Source organism: Solea senegalensis, linkage group LG10 (assembly GCF_019176455.1).
Source record: "Solea senegalensis isolate Sse05_10M linkage group LG10, IFAPA_SoseM_1, whole genome shotgun sequence".
NCBI classification, from domain to species: domain Eukaryota; kingdom Metazoa; phylum Chordata; class Actinopteri; order Pleuronectiformes; family Soleidae; genus Solea; species Solea senegalensis.
In genome coordinates, this window is record NC_058030.1 from 3,449,666 (window position 1) to 3,468,765 (window position 19,100).

At 40.4% G+C, this 19,100-nt stretch overlaps 2 protein-coding genes and 1 non-coding gene across 4 annotated transcripts in view; 1 reads left to right on the top strand and 2 right to left on the bottom strand.

The window, feature by feature from the left end:
• Window positions 1-70: 70 nt before the first annotated feature.
• Window positions 71-2,584, bottom strand: hsbp1b (heat shock factor binding protein 1b). Its single transcript, XM_044035836.1, has 4 exons — window positions 2,411-2,584; window positions 1,087-1,153; window positions 730-856; window positions 71-572 (listed from the first exon to the last, which is right to left on the bottom strand). The coding sequence occupies exons 1-3, from the start codon at window positions 2,453-2,455 to the stop codon at window positions 735-737; spliced, it is 234 nt and encodes a 77-aa protein (XP_043891771.1). The 5' UTR covers window positions 2,456-2,584; the 3' UTR covers window positions 71-572; window positions 730-734.
• A 1,422-nt stretch (window positions 2,585-4,006) lies between these two features.
• The window catches only part of si:dkey-246g23.2 (solute carrier family 66 member 2), a 47,753-nt gene continuing 32,659 nt past the window's right edge, over window positions 4,007-19,100 (top strand). For both annotated transcript variants that reach the window (XM_044037080.1, XM_044037079.1), the window contains exons 1-3: window positions 4,007-4,107; window positions 7,265-7,513; window positions 8,272-8,405. In XM_044037080.1, the coding sequence (XP_043893015.1) occupies window positions 7,305-7,513; window positions 8,272-8,405 (343 nt within the window). In that variant the 5' untranslated portion in view covers window positions 4,007-4,107; window positions 7,265-7,304. The remainder of the gene's footprint in view (window positions 4,108-7,264; window positions 7,514-8,271; window positions 8,406-19,100) is intronic.
• Window positions 11,135-11,206, bottom strand: trnaw-cca. Its single transcript has one exon. It is a non-coding gene; the product is annotated as a tRNA-Trp (tRNA).

A 19,100-nucleotide genomic window follows, 5' to 3' on the forward strand; every position in this document is an offset into this window, starting at 1 on the left:
CAGAATTAATTCTATATTTCAGAAGGTTGACTTAGCACCTGGCCAAATATGCAACATAAGACAGACAGCATAGTATTAAATAGTTTAATAGATGAAAATCAAAGGTGGTATGCATCCACATTGGTCACAAGTTAACAGTGCTACTTGTTAAACGCACTGTTAAACCTTCATGGTGCCCCTTATGTTGGTAAGGATGGAGGTTCTTACTGGCTTGTTAACCTGCTGCAGGTTGTACTTCTCAGCACAAGCTTGGGTAAAAGCTGTCACCACACAGGACTGAATTAACTATGCTTTATGATGACAGCCAGCCCCCAAAGACCTCCGATGTTACAGTAAATCCATGAAGTTGCATTCCAGCACACGAGCATCTTCTGGAAGGCGCATCACACTACTCTAGCTCACAAACACTGTTCAGCTTTCCAAGTCATTAAACAACTATTACCATTTATCACAATATTCAATATATAAAAAAAGCATTTCACAGAACGACACGCCAAATCAATAGAAGTCACTTTCAGAACGAAAAAATGTCTGCTGCTCCTGATTTTAGGACCGACTTCACACCTCGTTACCTGCGGGACAGATGAAACAAATTATTCACTCTGTGGTAAGCAGGCGCCAAAGAGGAATTTAACGACATTCATTTTTGTCACATTTACAGGAAACCACACAAAACGAAACTCACGTTAAAGCGTGAGAGGAGAGATGGAGACTTTTTTTCCCCCTCACCTTCATTATGAGCCTTGACCCTCTTTAGGCTTTTCTGGTGTTGCCTCAATCTCTTCAACACCAGCCTGGGTCATCAGGTCAGCAATGTTCTTCTCCAAATCATCAATGCGTGTGCTCATTTCGTCGAGTGCAGGGGAGGTTAAGGTACATAATTAAAAAGGGACAAACTCACAAGGCACTTTTAAACGAGCTACAATTATCTGTCAGTCAGTAATCTGGAAAGAAATGTCACAGGAAGCTCATGCTGGGTGAAACGAAAATTAAACACCCTTGATTATGGAATGATTGAAAAAAAAGAAAACGGTAAACATTGCATTTATGTAAAAGTGAGTGCTGGCATTTTAAATGGCAGGATATTTCTTCCAATGATCTGGTCTGACATGGTCTGGAACTTGTCCTGCATCTGCTGCAGCAGCGTCTGGACCTGAAACACAAACAGCAAATATTTATTTTATTAATTTCACGCAAACAAATACAAGAAAAATAACAGTGAGGGTGCAGTAGAAACCTTTAGGGACTTATTGGGTCCAATATTTATTGTTCAAGTCTTTTTTAGACAAAGTTGTGGTTAAGTGCGAGACCATTGTAGCACTGCCAGTGAGCTGCACGGTATTAATAATAGTGACTCTTTGCCTGTGAATGATAATGAATATTTTTTTTAAAGAAAAACGGGACAAGTTAACATAAGTCTCCTGTTTCCTTGACAACTATGCCAAAGCTCAGCAACCATGCGAGATAAATATTTAATTCATAGTGAGAAGCATGTTTGCATGTCTTCCCGTTGCGTAATGCAGCTTTATCAGAATGGTACATGTAAGTTGTAGATGTAGAGTTATCAAATGTATTCCTTTATTTATATATAAATTTTTTAAGCAATTTCCTTAATATGAGGTGCACACATTCAAAAGGCTGTGATTATTCTATCAAATATGTATTGGAAGTGTGTCTTTTCAAAACAATATGAGGTGGTACCATCATGAAAGAACAAGTCAGAAACCTTTAATGTGCACAAGTTTGCGTTTACATTAATTTTATTATGAAAGGGCTGCAATGATTTCTAATGTTTACAAAGTGAGTTCTCATATAAAAAAATACAAACGATAACTGCTCTGAAACAGCTGATGTATATGGTAAAATGTATACTGTAGAAAGATAGATATATAGATAGATAAAAATAGATAGGGAAATCAATGCCTCTGGAACCCATCACCATGACAACACTTCGAAACAGTATCAGTAAGACATCAACGGGTCCATGTAAAGTTAAGAGATTTATGTGTAAAACTGCACATTAGTCAGTAAAACTGAAACCAATAATAGTGAAATGACATTTAGTGCACTGGTCTCTATTATAAACAAACAGCAGCTTAGCCTGTTTTATGTAATATTACGCTGCTAACTCAGTTGTGAATTAGTTGGTGATGTCATTCTGAACTGGCTGACCGTCGCTTACGTAACACAGTCAAACTAAGCCAAAGTCGCTGCGCTGTCGCTTCGTTTAATTCATTTTAATGCAGCGAGTAGGGGAATATATTTACTTACACCGCCGAACCAACCCCACAAACCGCCTCGTTACACTCTTGGCTAACACTTAGCTCGCTAACTAGCCCATGATAGCTAACTGATGCCCTGAAGCTACTGTGGCTAACGCGGGCTTGCTAACACCGCGATCGTGACTCACCACGTTGGTGAGGTCCTGCACCGACTTGGGGTCCGTCTCGGCCATGTTGTGGTGTGAATGGTTATCGGTGCCTTTAACGGCGATGAGATTGTTTTGCTAGCAGGCACGGTGGCTGTTCCAAACAGATAGCAGTCAGTCCGTTGCACCACCCACTGTACAGTCAGCTGTTCCTCATGCAAAGGTCTCGCGAGAGCTGATTCGCGGTTCGTGTGTGTGGGAAGTGTAGTGGTGAATGGGGCAGTACTTTGTAGTTTTCATTCACCCCCCCCTCGTTGCTTCAGGGCAAAATGAGCCTGAAACGCGTCACTGCTGACAAAGAAACGACCAACGTGTTTAATGCTGATGGTAAGTTTGCAACTAATGCTAATGTAAGTGAGGTACATGTAAGTGTGTGTGTGTGTGTGGACACAGCAAGGTATGGGGAATCAATTTCCTTGTGGCTGCAAAAAGTAAACAGGACCGCCACCACGAGGGGGCACCAGGGGGCGCCACCACCTTAGCTGCCCCCTCTGTTTACACATCTTTATATGTACAAAACTTTTGAGAACAACACAGTTATTTTTATGAGAAGCATGTGAATATAGAACCTTGTGGGAGAAGTGGGAGAAATGTGTGTTTTGTGAGCTTGTGTGCAGAGCCAGCCCAAGGCATAAGCAAACTAACCACCAGGGGGCAACCTAGAGCATACTTTTGTGACTGAAGGAGGTGCTGTTTCAAGTCATTTGACTTTCATTGTAGTGTTATTTCTTTTTTCTTTTGCATTTATTGTTGTTGCACTTTGCACCTTGTAATATTTTTTTTTTAATCAAAGGTATTGCCATGGTGACAATACATGTGTTGTTTTATTTTGTTACTTTTGTATTAGGCTGACACTCACCATACATTCACTTTTCGATTTTGAATACATATCTATTTGCTGTTGTTTTGACAGAAATTGCGATTGCGATATGAATCGTGATATGAGAGGGGATATTTTTTTCTATTTTCATTTGAATAACATATTTTAAATGGTTAGTTGGGGATATTTGGGTATCTATGTTTTTTCAGTCTATATGATGTGTATGGGCTAGGACACTATTTAATCTAAAATGGTAATTTGACACACATTTTGGCTTTAAGAAATATTGCACCCTCTGTGATATTCATAACATTTCGATTCATTATTCAGCTTTACCTCTTAATATTGTGCCCTTTTAAATACAAAGTGAAAATCAACACAATACCATTCATCTGATGTTGTTATCATTTTTAAGATAAAAGCCAATATAAGGGTAAGAACATGGCAGGCAAACGTAGAGATGATGCTTGAACACAGCTACAACTGGAGCAGAACTCCCCCAGAAGCATCAAGGCATTTTTACTGCTTTATTATTGATAAAGAGCCCCCCCGATATCAAAGTTTGGTTAGGGCCCCGGGAAGGCTTGGGCCGGCCCTGTTCGTAAGGACGGTGGTCTCCGTGGATCAAATTACCTCATTTCTGAGGCTCTGGTTAAAGTCAGTGCAGTGTCCTCACAAGAATAGCTGTGTAAACATGAACGAGTGTGTGTGTCTCCTCCTCCTTCTCCAGTGTGGAGAGGAGGAGTAATGATTTCAAAAGTGTGAGCTTGTCCGTGTCAGGGCTCCCAGTGTGTTTTTGACTCGCGTGGGCTGTGCGTGGGTCCCTGTTGAAGTGAAAGGACGTGAATGAAAGCGACTGGTGAGTGAAAGCTTGACGTTGCTAACGGTTACATTTTGAATTCTACCTCTCAAACAGCCACACGCTACAAATCCTTATCAGTGCGTTATCATGGCAACACATTTAGATTTTTTTTCAGGTTATTTTAGAAATGTTTTTTTTTTGTTTTTTTTATGTCGTAAAGGTCATTTGAACGTGTAAACATGTTTTAACGTGGTTAACGTCACGTTTCCTAACTCGCTACTGTGCAGTAGTCGCTGCTGTGTCAGACCAAAAGTGATGCCTTAAAGTTCAGGCATGTTGGCCCAACCCCATGCAGCTATGCTTTGCTTACATAACACAGCCTGTTCTGTTACTCACTACATACAGTGTGCGATGATGTTCACTCACTCACTCACTCACTCATTCACTCATTCACATTCTGCCTGCTGTAGTCTCCAGACTGCCTGGACCCTTAAAACCCTGAGAAAAGTATAAGGAAATTGTATTCCAATACAAAAGGTATAATATCACTATTAACAATAAAATCAAATAAAATCAATGCTTGATGGTAACGAACGCTTAAAACAATCAAAACAATAAAAATAAGGAGTGATGTGGTCAACGGCTGCTCCATTGTTAATCTTTTAAATAACAACACACGCAAACTAGTTAGTTGGGACGGGAATCACCAGAGACACCACAATACGATATTATCACAATATTGCCAAATACTGAGTATTTGCGAAATTGCATATTGCGATATACGTGCACAACAGATAGTGAGCAGAGAGTGATCCACAAAAAGTTAAATGTTGATCTGTAACATCTGTAAAAAAACAATGATATGCTGAAATTAATCGATGATTGGTGTCTCAGAAGCAATATTATCACGCAAAATACTACGATGTTTCACTGGATCTATCCCCCCCGTAGTAACTAAATGTATAACTAAATTGGAATAATTGTGTAATTAACAAATACTTCCGTGAGCAACTGTTGTTCTAGGTTATGTTAGGTCAAGAGGGAGAATTTTCTTTGGTCCCCACGCAAAAAACCCACAACATTAAAGCTCCAGTGTGTAACTTCTCTCAGGTGAGCCTTTCTGACAGGGGCCGACGAGGTCCATATTTCAATATGTATGTGAGTACCTCCCTGCTCTTTCAGAGAACCGGGGTTACCGGTCACATTTGAGGGGTTTGTGAATAATTCCTTAACCTAAAGTTCGCTGCCACAGAAAATGTTGATCGGTGTCACCTATAAATGATCATGTTGTCAAATGTCCTGTTAAAATATGATTTATTTGTTTTTGAGATCTTGTTTTATTACTTGAGAAAACTAAACTCTAACCGATTACCAAAAAGTTGACGCTTAATTTAGTAATCGATTCATAATCGAATAATTGTCCTTACACCCCCAGGTTAACCCTGCATAGTTTTATGGAAGTCCATAGTCCGACCGTTGTCTGTCAACATACAGTATATTTTATTCTATTCTAAAGTATCTCTCTATTTTACTCATGTTTCAGAGAAGTTTGGGATAATTCCTTGTCCACTGGGATTGCTGTAGACACATGGTGGCCTCCAGAGTGCAAGCCCGTCAACTAAAATACAAATAAAAGTTTATTCTAAGGCTACAAAAAACCCTAAAAAACTTCATTAATTTTCTGCCAGTGAATTAACCCTCTTAGAAATGTAAACACTGGACCTTTATGTGTGCTTTTACAGTGCTAAAATCTGATCCTGTGTCTCGAGTGCTGTGCTAAGCTTTACTGACTGACTTGTTGTCAGCTGACTGGCTGCCAAACACTTTATGGGAACCAACGGGTTTATGTTTACATTATGCCAGGACCCTGTGTGTTAATGAAAAAAAGCACTGCCAAGTTATGCAGTGATTATTACACAGCTCCACGAGGATCACGCCATGTCAACCTCCACTTCCTCTCGCTGTGGGCAGGTTATGATCTTGTTGACACATGAATTAAACCACTCATATGGCATTTCTGAAGAGCTGTGAACGCGGAGCGAGCCATTAACCCCGCATAATTAGTAATTCAAGTTATCACCCCTCAAAATGACCTGCTAATCATAAAAAAAACAGTAATGTAGGAAATAGTTTGCTCCACTGCCTGAATCAGGAGTAATGTGGACAGAACAGGAAAGTCCAGTTTTCTTTTGTTCCAGTAAAATGAAGTCCCTCCATGTGTGCGTGCTGTTTTCATTTCCTTGTTGAATCGGTGTTTTATTGATTCTCTACTTTTTTTACTTTTACTTTTAATACAATTAAAAGTAAAAACAGGCTTTCAAAGCTGGTTGAAGTGGCAAGTAAGGCAGGATAGTTTCTTTTTACAAAAAACAACAAATATTTAGTTGCAGGATCGCACCCTGGACAGGTCGTCAGTCTGTTACACAGTCAAAACAACCATTCACTCTATTGACCAATAATGGTCAATTTAGAGTGTCCAGTTAACCGTTGCATGCTTTTCGGACTGTGCAAGGAAGAACCTGAAGTGCACACTCCATGCAACAAACTCAACACAGAAAGTCTCTCAATCAAGCATTTATTTACTTATTTAATATTGTTTTCAAGTGTCTTTTTCAGTGTGGTAGGAGAACTTTTGTTGTCTTTTACTTTCATGAGTCTTGATGCCTGTTGTTTGCAGATCAGATTTCCATTTTGGATATGAGAAAGAGCAGCTTGGTAACTCTGTGTAGACTCGCCAAAAATATGTGTAACAGTCTGATAGTAGTCAGTCAGTAGGAGGAGGAGACAAAGAGTTTGAGTTTTCACTTGTTATCTCGACAAAAGTGGCAGCTCATGCTGACTCCTCCCATTCAGCAGTGCCTTCGCTGGCTGGAGGCCTTTGTCACGGCAGGTCACGCGGCAGGAAAATCACAAGGTGTAAATCATCAAATGAATGACTGCTGAGCTGTTTCAGGTTCAGGCTGGTTCACTGCCACACTGGATTACTGTCCTTTCACCGTCTCTCTATGGGATTTGTCACATCTGTGACTTCAGGCTTGAGAACAGTACCTTTTACTTTGGTACCCAAGGGACGGGTGCCAAAAAATGGAACTTTTGGGGCTGTACTGTACCAAACCGTTCCACTCGATCCCCATCGTTCATTGGTTTGCTCTCTGATGCCAGCTTCTTACACGTGAATACAAGGTCATTTATCCTGTAACTTTTTTATCTCCAGGGTCTGAGCTGTAGACGCCGTCTGAGCTTCCCTCAGCGCGATGGATGCAGAGGTGGTCCTACAGGAGGAGGACATGGAGGGCTCGTGGACGCTGTTGTCCTGGCTGGCGTCCTGCGTCATGGTGTTTGGAGGAGTTCTGCCCTACGTGCCACAGTACCAGGAGATCACCAGGAGCAGCAACAGCGAGGGCTTCTCCACCAGAGTGTGTCTGGTGCTGCTCATAGCCAACATTCTGCGCATCTTCTTCTGGTGAGGAGGACAAGGGGGTCCACCTTGTTCTTTTGAGAATACAATACACTTTGATTTTGGGTTTGATTCTGGAACCTTTGGTTCGGGAATATGAACGTCGATAGCTACTTGTTAATGTGGAAGTAAGGACATATGTTTATTAAGTTGTCACCACTCAACCTACTTGTGATAAGGGTAAAAAAAAAAAAACAATTATATATATATGTATAATAATTGTATATATATATAGATATATACATACATACATATATATATATATATATATATATATATATATATAGATAAAAACCTGCTATTTACATCTTCTATTTTTGACTTATATACCCTAAAATAAAAAGAAAATGTATCTCATACACACTGGAAACAGTTCATATCTTTAAATTCTCGCAATAGAATGTATTGCGTTTTGATGGTGACATGCAGTAATCCTCAATCTTGTGATTAACTCCCAAATTAAATCACAATTGCAATATCTGTCAGCACCGTTCTCATTAGATATTTTCCTTGAAATCGTTTGGCCCTATGTCAGAAGATAATTGTCAGATTAGCCCCAGTCCATTCGTCCATTTTTCAGTGCTGCAGTTTCTGCCAGTAAGTTTATTAGAAAGTACATAGTGTTACAGCATATACAGTATGACATCCCCGCATATCAATTGCTTTGTTTGCAAATGACATTAATTAGTTGTTTTTGTCTCGACTGCATTGTTTCCCCCTCCTTCTATGAAAACATGTCTGGTGTTGTGGTCGTGTCTGTACAGGATAGGGAAGCAGTTTGAGCTGACGCTGCTGCTGCAGAGTGTGGTGATGATCCTCACCATGTTTGCCATGCTTCACCTGTGCTGCGCCGTCCAGAACACCAACCGAGTGAGCACCAAGCAGCACAGACTCACAGGTAAACATGGCTCGGTGCCAAAAGCGCTTTGACTGACAGCAGCCATTACAGGACGACACAATAAGTACAGACACGACACCCGCTGTCACTTACACGTGTGTACATCAATCATGTCAAGGTGGCAATAACGTATCCAGCATGCCACACCTCTGTGTCAGTCAGCAGTTTCTGAACACAGCGCTTCAACTCCCCGGTCTTGACAAAAGAGGGCGCCATTGGAAAAGAGCTAAATGGCAAAGCTGCTGTGAAACAGGATTCTTTTATCTCATTTTCATTTACCCTTTTCTATACTTAATTGCTGCTTTTGTCCCATGCATCAAACTATATGCTGCTAACAGTAAACCCCAAAGGTGAAATTAGTGGTATTTTAGACATTGTATGAAATATAGTGCCCCTACATGAAAGTTGTGAAGCGAAGCAGAAATGTCCAGTAGATGTATTAGTTGTGTACTGTCACATGAGATTAGTCTATTCTGAGCACCACTGACTCTTGATGTGTGTGTGTACATGTTTTAATCAGTCTGTAAGGACAGCTTTTGGTTTAAAACCGTCACTGTGAGGACATTTTAGCTCGACCTCACAATGTTAAAGAGCTTTTATGATGGTTGTGACTTTGGTTTTTGGGTTAGGGTTAGAATTACATTGCATTTGGACCACACACACCTCATTGACACCCAAAATTTGGTCCTAATGAGGGAGGCAGAACCTAATTTCCTCTAAAGGAAGTGTTATGTTTTGAATTATGAGTAACATTAGGGATAATGCTTTGTTTAGACTGTGCCGATGAACTGAGGTCAATGCAGTGTCCTAAGAAGAGCTGCACAAAGCTGTGTGACCTTTGTGAGGACATTTTGACCTTGTTGGGACATTTTTGTCTGGGCTTTTAGGGATTAGGGTTAGAATTCGATTTAGGTCAGGGTTAGATTAAGTTTTATGGTTAGGCACTTAGTTGTGATGGTTATGGTTAGGGTACGGGGCTAGGAAATGTATTATTTCCATGATGTGTCCTCACTAAGATATAAAAACAAGTGTGTAAGGAGAGAACAGAAGAGGCGTCAGTGCTGGGTAAAGGAGAATTGGAGAGGAGATGAAGGAAGCTAAGATTAAGTAGACCAATTCACTGTGAATTGTGTGTGTGTGTATCTACAGTATATCTTCTGTCTCATCCAAGATTATATTTTTAGCGTCACTCTTTATAGGGCGCCGTCCTTTATGTGTAATTGTGTGCGTGCGTGTGTTTTTACAGACTCGGGAGTTGATTGCTTTCACAAATGGGCTGACAGAAATTCAATCTGAGCACAGCTTTTTATTAGATAACGGCCCATGTCGTGAAATTGAATGATGGAATCTTGTAACACTCTGATCATGCAGAGCAGAATGCGTCATTAAAGGCATAAATTACGGTAACTGTTTGATGTTTGAAGGATGGAAATATTTCATTATGGCCCGAGGGGGAACTTAATGCCGGGCTATTTATTTTTGCTGCCAGTATTTTTTTATAGAGAAAGTAAAGAGATTGCGTGTGTGTATGTGGAGAAATGTTCATTGTTATCTCGGGTGCCTGCGTTTCTCCTGTCTCAGCAAAAAGAGTTGGTTGTTAAAGCCCATGCTCGAACATTTTCATTGACTATTTGTGCAGTCGTTACAAAAGAACGGTAAACAATACATCTGCCTGTAAGACGGTAAGACAGGGACGGATGATTGATTTAATGGGATCGAGTTTCCATGCACAAGTTTTACCGTTAACACCATTACAAACTCAAGAGTGACCACCCTCTCCCATGAAGGGCAACTCTGGGATCCTGTTTCACAGGACATGGGTATGAAGGGAGATGGTGATGTTAGGACGAGAATAGCTCAAAAGCTCATGCGTCTCAACTGTCCGCTCCTCTTTCTGTCCCTCCATGGCCATGTCTTTCCAACAGCTCATGGTCATCTCTGTGCAAAATAGTTCCCTCACCCCAAGATGCATGACCTCCAAATGTTGTTCTTCTTGAGAAACTATCACGCCAAGACCTTTGACTCCTTATCTTCAGTTTACTTTATTCTTCCTTCACTTTCTTCTTCCTTCCCACGTCTTACATTTGCATCATCTGACACTGCCAAACGTCTGCGTGCGTCTTAAAGACGTACACGATCCTCCTGACACCTCTCTGCCTCTTACTGACCTCATATTCCACTTCTTAAAGACACATAAAAACAAAAACCACAAGCAGAAACATAAAACTGTCACTTGTCTGTGCAGTGATCGCTGATTCTCACTTTCCTTTACACTACCACATCATCTTACCAAATAGTTAGTAAGATGACGTGGTAGTTAGCATTGGTTCAGCAGACACTTTCACACTTGCACAGCAAGTCCAGCAAGAATCCGGTCCCCAAACCAAGATATGAACTGCAGCAGCACATTTGCTTCAAATGTAAATAGGTTTGGATTGTGAAAGTCTGGTTCCCAGCAGGAAGTTGTCTCCTTGTGAACATATTACCATCATCTAGCTCTTTAAACATTGTACCCAAATGTTTAAATGCAAAGAACAGGAAAGGAAACAAAGAACATGCAGTGGTCTCCAGAAGAGATGAGATGTTTGGTGGTGATTTAGGCCCCAGTTCCCATTTCTCCAGATCTCCAAAGTGGGAGTAAGGTATTGTTTTTGGTGGTTCTGTGCTTCCACACGTGCCAATGTGAGCAATTAGAATTTGTGGTAGACACACACACTGCTCAAGAATTTTGACCCTGACGTGATTTGAACACGCAACCTTCTGATCTGGAGTCAGACGCACTACCGTTGCGCCACAGAGTCTGTTAGACTAAAAAACATATCAGAAAGGTTAGGTCTAAACCCAGAATATTTAACTTTAACAGCAGACAGAGGCGGACAGATGCTTGTTGTGTGAATGGGGTAAAGTCTTCCATCTCTGATTGCCTTGTTTTTTTACTGTTTATCACCCAAGTTCATTCAGTGTCTTTCTGATGAAGGTGTCTGAGCTTTGTCTGTAAATTTCAACTGGCTTTGCAGAGCTGCATTGATCCTGAATATTAAAATACTCACAGAATTATAATCAGGACATTTTTCTGAATGGGGTGTTTTTGGTCCCACATTGATCCATCAGTAGTACAGAAATAATGGATGATTTAACTCCCAGGTTTGGACCAAGTTTAAAAAGTTTATGTAGCTTTATACACGGCACACATAGTTAAACCGTGTTATAAAATAAATAACCTCAAGTCTGCGGTAACAATAACAAAATGAAATGCAGGGTTTTATGTTTTCAAGGCTTTTAATTTAAAATGTGCTGAGAATGAAAGAAAATAACTGTAAGAAATTAATTAAATCACACCTTCATTATTGTGTTTTGGTGTGTGTGAATGATTTTTCCTCTGCGTGTGTGTGTGTGTGTTGGCATTTTATTTTTTTTTTTGCAGCCTTAAAGCAGTGATGTTGCTTTAAGTGCAGAATGAAATATCAGCAAAACAGAAGCCTTGTTTCCTTCTTCATCAGCACTTTACAGTTTTATCCTCCACACAAACAAACAGACGTGAAAACTTTTAATATGTGGCTGTAAAATAATACCGTATGTTCAAAATGAATAGGTCAAATGTTTATTCTCTTCATCTCCACAGTGAGATGACTTTGCAGTGACTTCCATCAGTTGCCCCTGCAGGTTAACTCATCACATATCCGTATGATACAGAGATCAGGAGGCTGATGAGAGAGTGTGAGGGGAGAGAATATGTTCAAAGGCAAATGTGGCCTCAGGCTCCAGTGTCAGACTTGGTGCAATTAAAGTGTGGAGTAACTTTGAACAAGTGAAACTGTGAAATCCAAGGGCTGCCAAAATGAGTCTTATGCTGGTAATATGAATAGTTTATTTTCCCAAAAAATGATTAATTCAGGAGGTGAAGTCTTTTCAACTTGGACATTTGTCTTAATTAAGGTTCAGTAAAAAGTTGGAAAACATCCTCCTCTGCTGGTCATAGCAGGTAAAGCACATTTAATTAATAATATTATTATCTCACTGAACTATCTCACCTATGAAGGTATTATATTTGCAGTTTTTTTTTATTCTTTCCATTTCTTTCTCATCAAATTGCAGCGCCAACCGACCACATATTGTGCGTCACCAGAGCCACATTTCCTTATTTAAGCATGCGGTTTGTGTGAGATCAACGAGTGTCTACCAGACCATAAACTGAGGAAGAGATGGAACTCTTGATAGCTGGCTTTGACCCTGTGCTCAACCTTAAAACCCTTATCGCTCAAGTGGTGAATGCAATTTCAATTTGCTCCAGATAACCCCTTCAGGAGAGGTTAGACCAAGCAGATATTGGAAGCGTGATAGGAATTCATTTTATTATTTTTAAAAAATGCCAGCCCAGGCTGTGTCTAATTCATTGTCTGTGATGCTTAAACTTTCCTTTCATTTGCTCCCCCGAGAATAACTGAGCTCATTCGCTGTGATCCAACAACTTAATGTCCCATAAAGTCACAGCATAACTGTCGTTTACAGCCACACTTCTGTCCCACTCTGAGAATAGGTAACTATCTTGGGTTCAGGCTGTCTTTTTAAAAATATTGCCAATTTCCTCTTTCTGCTCTATTTTTGGCAGAGATGCACCATTTCCGTCACAACATTATGACTATTATTCATCTTCTGGCTGTTACCGTATGATCTGTACCCTAATTTAACAGCTTTGGAGTCATTGTGATGGTTAAATGTCTTTTTTGTGAGGAGATTGTAGTTTCTGTCTCCACTCTACTCCACCCATATTCTCCGGTCTCACAAGAAACTTATATTTTATTATAATTTTCATATTTTTATATTTTTATTATTTATTTCATAAGTCAGATCATTTAAAGGCGACATAGACCAGAAGCTCCAATTAGCGCTGCTGCGTCATTACCTTGTTTATGAAACCCTAAAGTTTCAGAACAAATGGTTCAGCCACTGCTGAGAAAATAGGGTTTTATTGTTTTCCTGGGCTCTGCAAAGCGTAACGGCACTTCCATTTGCTGATGATGTCATCAGAAAACCTCACCAGTCCTCTCACCACTGTAGCTCCTCCTGGTGCGGGCACGTCCAGTTGCGTACATTCAACCGCAGAAGAAGAAGAACTACTCTCGTTGTAGCTGTTGACATGCAGAGCATCCACCGTGCCAGAGGGGGAGCTGTGTATCTGAGAGCTGATGTGCTAATTACGTCACTTCCATGTACCTGGCCAATCACAACACAGTCTGCGTTCTGGGGCTGTGATTTTGGTCTGAAACAGCGCGGCTGACTAGGGCGTCAGTGAGGAGATATTTTGATCAGCTCGTTTGCAGCGACTAGGAGGTTTATACCCATGAAAACAGGTTAATATATGTAAGTAGACCTCCATAACTAACATATATGTGCGATACGAGCATTCGTTGTCACCTTTAAATGATCCATTTTAGTAAAAAAAACATGTTATGACTGAAGGCTATGGTGTTGCTTTTATTTCTTCCCTCACATTCATGACGTCACAATGTACACTTGGGTAATGCAGCTGGGGGAAAAACACCACAACACAACCACTGCCAATGAGAATGGTGTTAATCTCATTTTTTAGCAGCTTAACCCAGGTTTAAGAATCCCAGGTGTACTTGCTAACTTGCGTGTGAAAGAGGCAAAGAACAGCGATTCTTCTCAGGACCGTGCAACCCGACCACAATTCAAATCTTCTGCCTTAAACTTAGCCACTTTCTCAGAAATGAGGTGCTGCCTCATTAGGACCAGGTTTTTGGTACTGACAAGGTCAGTGTTTATGCCAGAGAAGGTCCTAATGATGTAGCAAATACAAATATTTTCACACACACACACACACTCTACTGCAAGCATGACGGGGCAATCGAGCCAATTACATTTACATATCGCACACCACACAGAAAAGTGCTCTGTTTGCTTTTGTCGAGTGTGTTTAATTAAACCCCAGATAATAGTGAAGTTTAATTAGCAAGTCAAATGTAGTCAGGAAGGTGAGAGGTAAACGAGCACATCGGATGATTAAGGCAGAATATTTAAAAAAAATTAGGTAAAAAGATACCTTCCAGGGACTGTTTGTGAGATTATTTTGTTTTATTATTTGCTTTTAAATTATCAAAGAGGACCTGAGGTGAGAAAACATTTTCCTAAACCAAAGATAAGTTTTTCTAATTATCTTTTTGGAGTTTTTTTCCCCCCCCCCAGTTTTTGTTTTTGGTTGAAGTGTCAGAGGCGTTTGAGGTTAAGGAATTCTGCGGATTGAGGGACGGGATGTGATGTAACTGGATTATAGCTGATAGGGTGCAGTACATCCACTTTATTTCCTAGTGTCAGAGCCTCATGTCGTGTCTTAGAGCGATGTCCTGGTAACCGTGCATCTGATTTGTTCTTAATTAGCACCACCTTGTCCAGGAAAGGTCACATCAAACAGGGTGAAAACCCTGTGGTTTCAAAAGGAAAATTTAATATTGAACAAATTTCTCCGACTCCCTCTCTCTGGGGGTCTGCCCTCATAACCTGTGGTTATTTATGGATGTGGGTTAGTGATTCATGAACGTTTTTATGACCCTGTGCCATTGGTTGGTGTCAGTTAAGAGTGTGTGTGTGTGTGTGTGTGTGGTGTTAGACAACAGAAGACTTACAAACCATTTTCATCATATTGCCCAACTACTAGTGAATCTGCCTTTGTGAGGACATTTTGCCTGCTCCTTACAACTTGAGGGTCAGGTATTTAGTTGTGATGGTTAAGTTTAAGGTAAGGGGCTCAGGAATGTGTCATTTATATGAGTGTCCTCATAGAAACTGCTGCACAAGAATGTCTATGTGTATATGCACCCATCTGTTTTGTATGTGAGTGTGTGTGTGTGTGTGGGAGTTGTGTTGATTATGGTGCCCATATACACTATTAGATAGCCAGATGCCTTCTCATTGACAATTAAGTCAGTACCTCCGAGTCACTGTTATATTCATAGAGCAGCCTCAGCTATTTAATAGTCTGTCTATATAATATGGAAAGAAAATATTATAATGACATATTTTCCATACTTTCCTACTTAGCTGATTCTGACATTTAACCCCAAATGTGTAAATGAATGGTCTGTATTTATGCAGCACATTTCCTCGTCCAGATGACTACTCAAAGCTGCTTTACAATACAGTTTTCCCATTCACTCACACTTTCATACAGTGCATCTGTGTGCAGCACACAGTGGTTAGCACTCTTGCCTTTGCAGCAAGAAGACCCGGGTTTGAGACCCAGTCGGAACAAAGTCCTTTCTCCCCCGTGTGTGTGTGTGGGTGCATTTTCTCCAGGGTTCTCCGTTTTCCGTAGGTGTGAGAGTGAATGATTATGGTTATTTGTCTAAATGTGGCCGTCGCCCCAAATAATGTTGCAATTGAACTTAAGTTCTGAATATGACTAAGGATTAAAGCCAGTTTAATATATGTATGTATGTATATATATATATATATATATATATATATATATATATATATATATATATATATATATATATATATATGTATGTATATATATATATATATACATATATATGTGTATATATATATATACATATGTATATATATGTATACATGTATGTATATATATGTATATATATGTATATATATGTACAATGGATTTATTACAAGATCGAGCATTACCATAAGAGATATCTTCAAAAAACTCTTTACTTTAATTCAGGGATGGGAACTCAAAGATATTAATTGATTCTAAAGAAATGTTAAACTCGCTTAGGAGAACGATAAAAAAAAAATCAGTGGATGGTTGAATGACTGATGACTGAATTAACTTTTAATATTTAAATCATTACTAAAAGTATTTGCACCATGAAGCTCAAGGTTTATGGCTTGAAGAAATCAGCCGATGTGAGATGCATTAACTATACCACAGTTTACAGTTCACAGTTGACTTGACAATTTCTTTTCTTGAGTAGCTGCTGGTACATTCAGTAAACAAACTGTGGCCTAATCAGCTGCATTGTGGCCAGGCTGCCATGATTATTAAAGCTAGAAAACCAAGGACAAAACGATACAGTAATTCCCACAGTGTGCTGTCTTTAATGAGTACATTTTAATTATATGCCGGGTCCTTGAAGGGCAGCCTCGGGCAGGTGCGAGACGAGACCGCGCACACAGATATAAGTTCGCAGGTTAACCGCCCCATTGTCAAAGACTCTTTTTAATCATCTATTTGCATTGTATCCCGAGAATCATGTCCCATCTAATCATCTCCTGCTTACCCGCTGTGAGGAGGGCAGACAAACGAGGAGATAAATGGTGCTCGAACAAATATTACATGACACGCGATACCGTCAAAGGCATTCGTCTAATCCCTGATAGTTTTCATTGACAGAACCTGTATTCAGATGAACGACAAAGGCAGAATTATCATCATCGACAACAAGAAACGCTCTCACTCGAATCGTTAAGAGAACGCTCTTCCTGTTTCTCACATAAATTCATAAATAGCTGTGGACGAGACAACTTCACTCTGTGTTGAAGCAGTTTGAACTGTGATTATGGACTTTTAAATGTGATTTGAAAACTTCATATCGTGGAGGGCAGCGTCACACCTCCTAGTGTACAACCTCCTGAAAATGATTGGAAGAAGAATTACATGATTGTTAACTGGTACATTTTTCTTATTTCTGTGGATAATTACCCAAACACATTAGGTGCTTGTTGTCAGTTCATTCGTCTAATTAAATTCACGAGTCACTTAAGAGTTTAAGATACTCGCACTTGCCAAGAAACGCCAAGTTTTCCAACTCTAAACTTTTCTGGGATGATGCATTTTAGGGAACAACAGGAACTTAGAGTCATGTGTTTTCTCTGTGTGACAGTGTGTGTGTGTGTGTGTGTGTGTGAGGTGGAGGATATAGCAGGGTGTTTTTTTCACTGTCCTTAATTGGAGAGGTGATGCCATGCCCTGAGCACTGTGCCATCCACCAGACTAGACCTGCACAGACATCCACAGACTTGTCTCCAATGTGTCACAATGTGCTTCCAGAGAATATCACTGCCTGAAGAACTGCCCTTAACCACACACACACACACACACACACACACCATGACCATAGTAAACTGGCAAGAGAAATACCTATGTCACTGAAAAACTAGGACACCCAATGATGAGAGCTTGTTTGGCCGTGCATGTGTCGATTTCATGACTTTTCTCAGACTCTCTTGCTGTCTTACTCCAAATCGAATAGTTCCATCGTGTCGTCCTACAAGCAGCTCAGTCAATGATTAACAGAACAACCAAAACCAAAACAAACCCCGTTGAATGACAGGAAATGAATACCCACAAAGACATGCTGTGTAAACTGATTGGGCACCGTTTTCAAACAGGAAAACCCTTTGTGTAACATAAAAATCACACACACACACACATCCAATAAAAACAAATACAATAACAGTGGATCAATCACGAAATCTCATGACAGTACAAATAAGGAAAGGATGCCTGTGACCTGATACAGTTGTTGTGTATCTGCTGCTGGTCTCCCTCTCTCTCTTCTGTCTCTCCCTCATCTCCCTCTTGTCCTTTCTGCCCCCCCATTTTCTGTCCCCCACCTCTCCACTGTCCCCCATTTTTCCTTTCACCCCAACCGGTCGAGGCAGATGACTGCACATCTCTGAGTCTGCTTCTGTCAGAGATTTCTTCCTGTTAAGCGGGAGTTTTATTCTCTCCACTGATGCCTAGTGCTTGCTCATTGTGTGAACTGTTGGGGTTCTCTGCTCTCCTTGATGTTGTCTATGTACAGTGCCTTGAGATAATGTATGTTATGATTTGGCGCTATACAAATAAAATTGAATTGAATTGAACTGTGAGTGAAAGGTCACCGGCAATAAAAATCCTTTGAAAGGGAGCTCCTGAGCCTGACCGTTCAGTAAAATAACTGAAGAAACAAAAGCTGTTTACAGATATGCACTGAAAGTCTAGACATCTTGGAGGTCCTCCACTAGCATAATCTCTGGATTATGTCTGAGTGAGCTTGTGTGAGAACACAGCAGGAGGATCTCCTGATAATCCATCGCGAATAAAGTGTCCTGCTTCCTAAATGCCCACGCCAGGCTCCACCATCTCACCTGGATACTCCAGATATTCTCATGCTATATCTCCCACTGCACTGGGAATATGTGACTGCCAAACTTTAAAGACTATCCTGACCCAATTTCTCAGCGAATGAAAGTTTAAAATTATATTATTTACAGTTCAGAGTGAAGCCTTGGATACGCACCAGTCTCCCACGACACTTAAACCAGCTGGCGTTTTCCATGCTGTGCCCAATCGGTGTCCTTGTAAACTCATCCCACTGCCTCTCAAAGTGTGTTCACTGCAACCCACTTGTTCAAATGTAGGTGGACTAAGTAAGATAAACAACTTTCTAATCATCACTGTAAATTAATTATTCATTCATTCATAGTCTACCACTTTATCGTCCATGTGAGGGTTGCGGTTGACTGGAGCCACTCCCGGCTGACACAGGGTGAAAGGAGGGTCACACCCTGGACAGGTCGCTAGTCCATCACAGAGATGAATGATCATTCAATCTCACATCCACACCTACAGAGCGTCCAATTAACCGTTGCGTGTTTTTTTGACTGTGGTAGAAAAATGGAGAACCCACACACACGGGGAGAACATGCAAACTTAGTCTGAACGAAAGG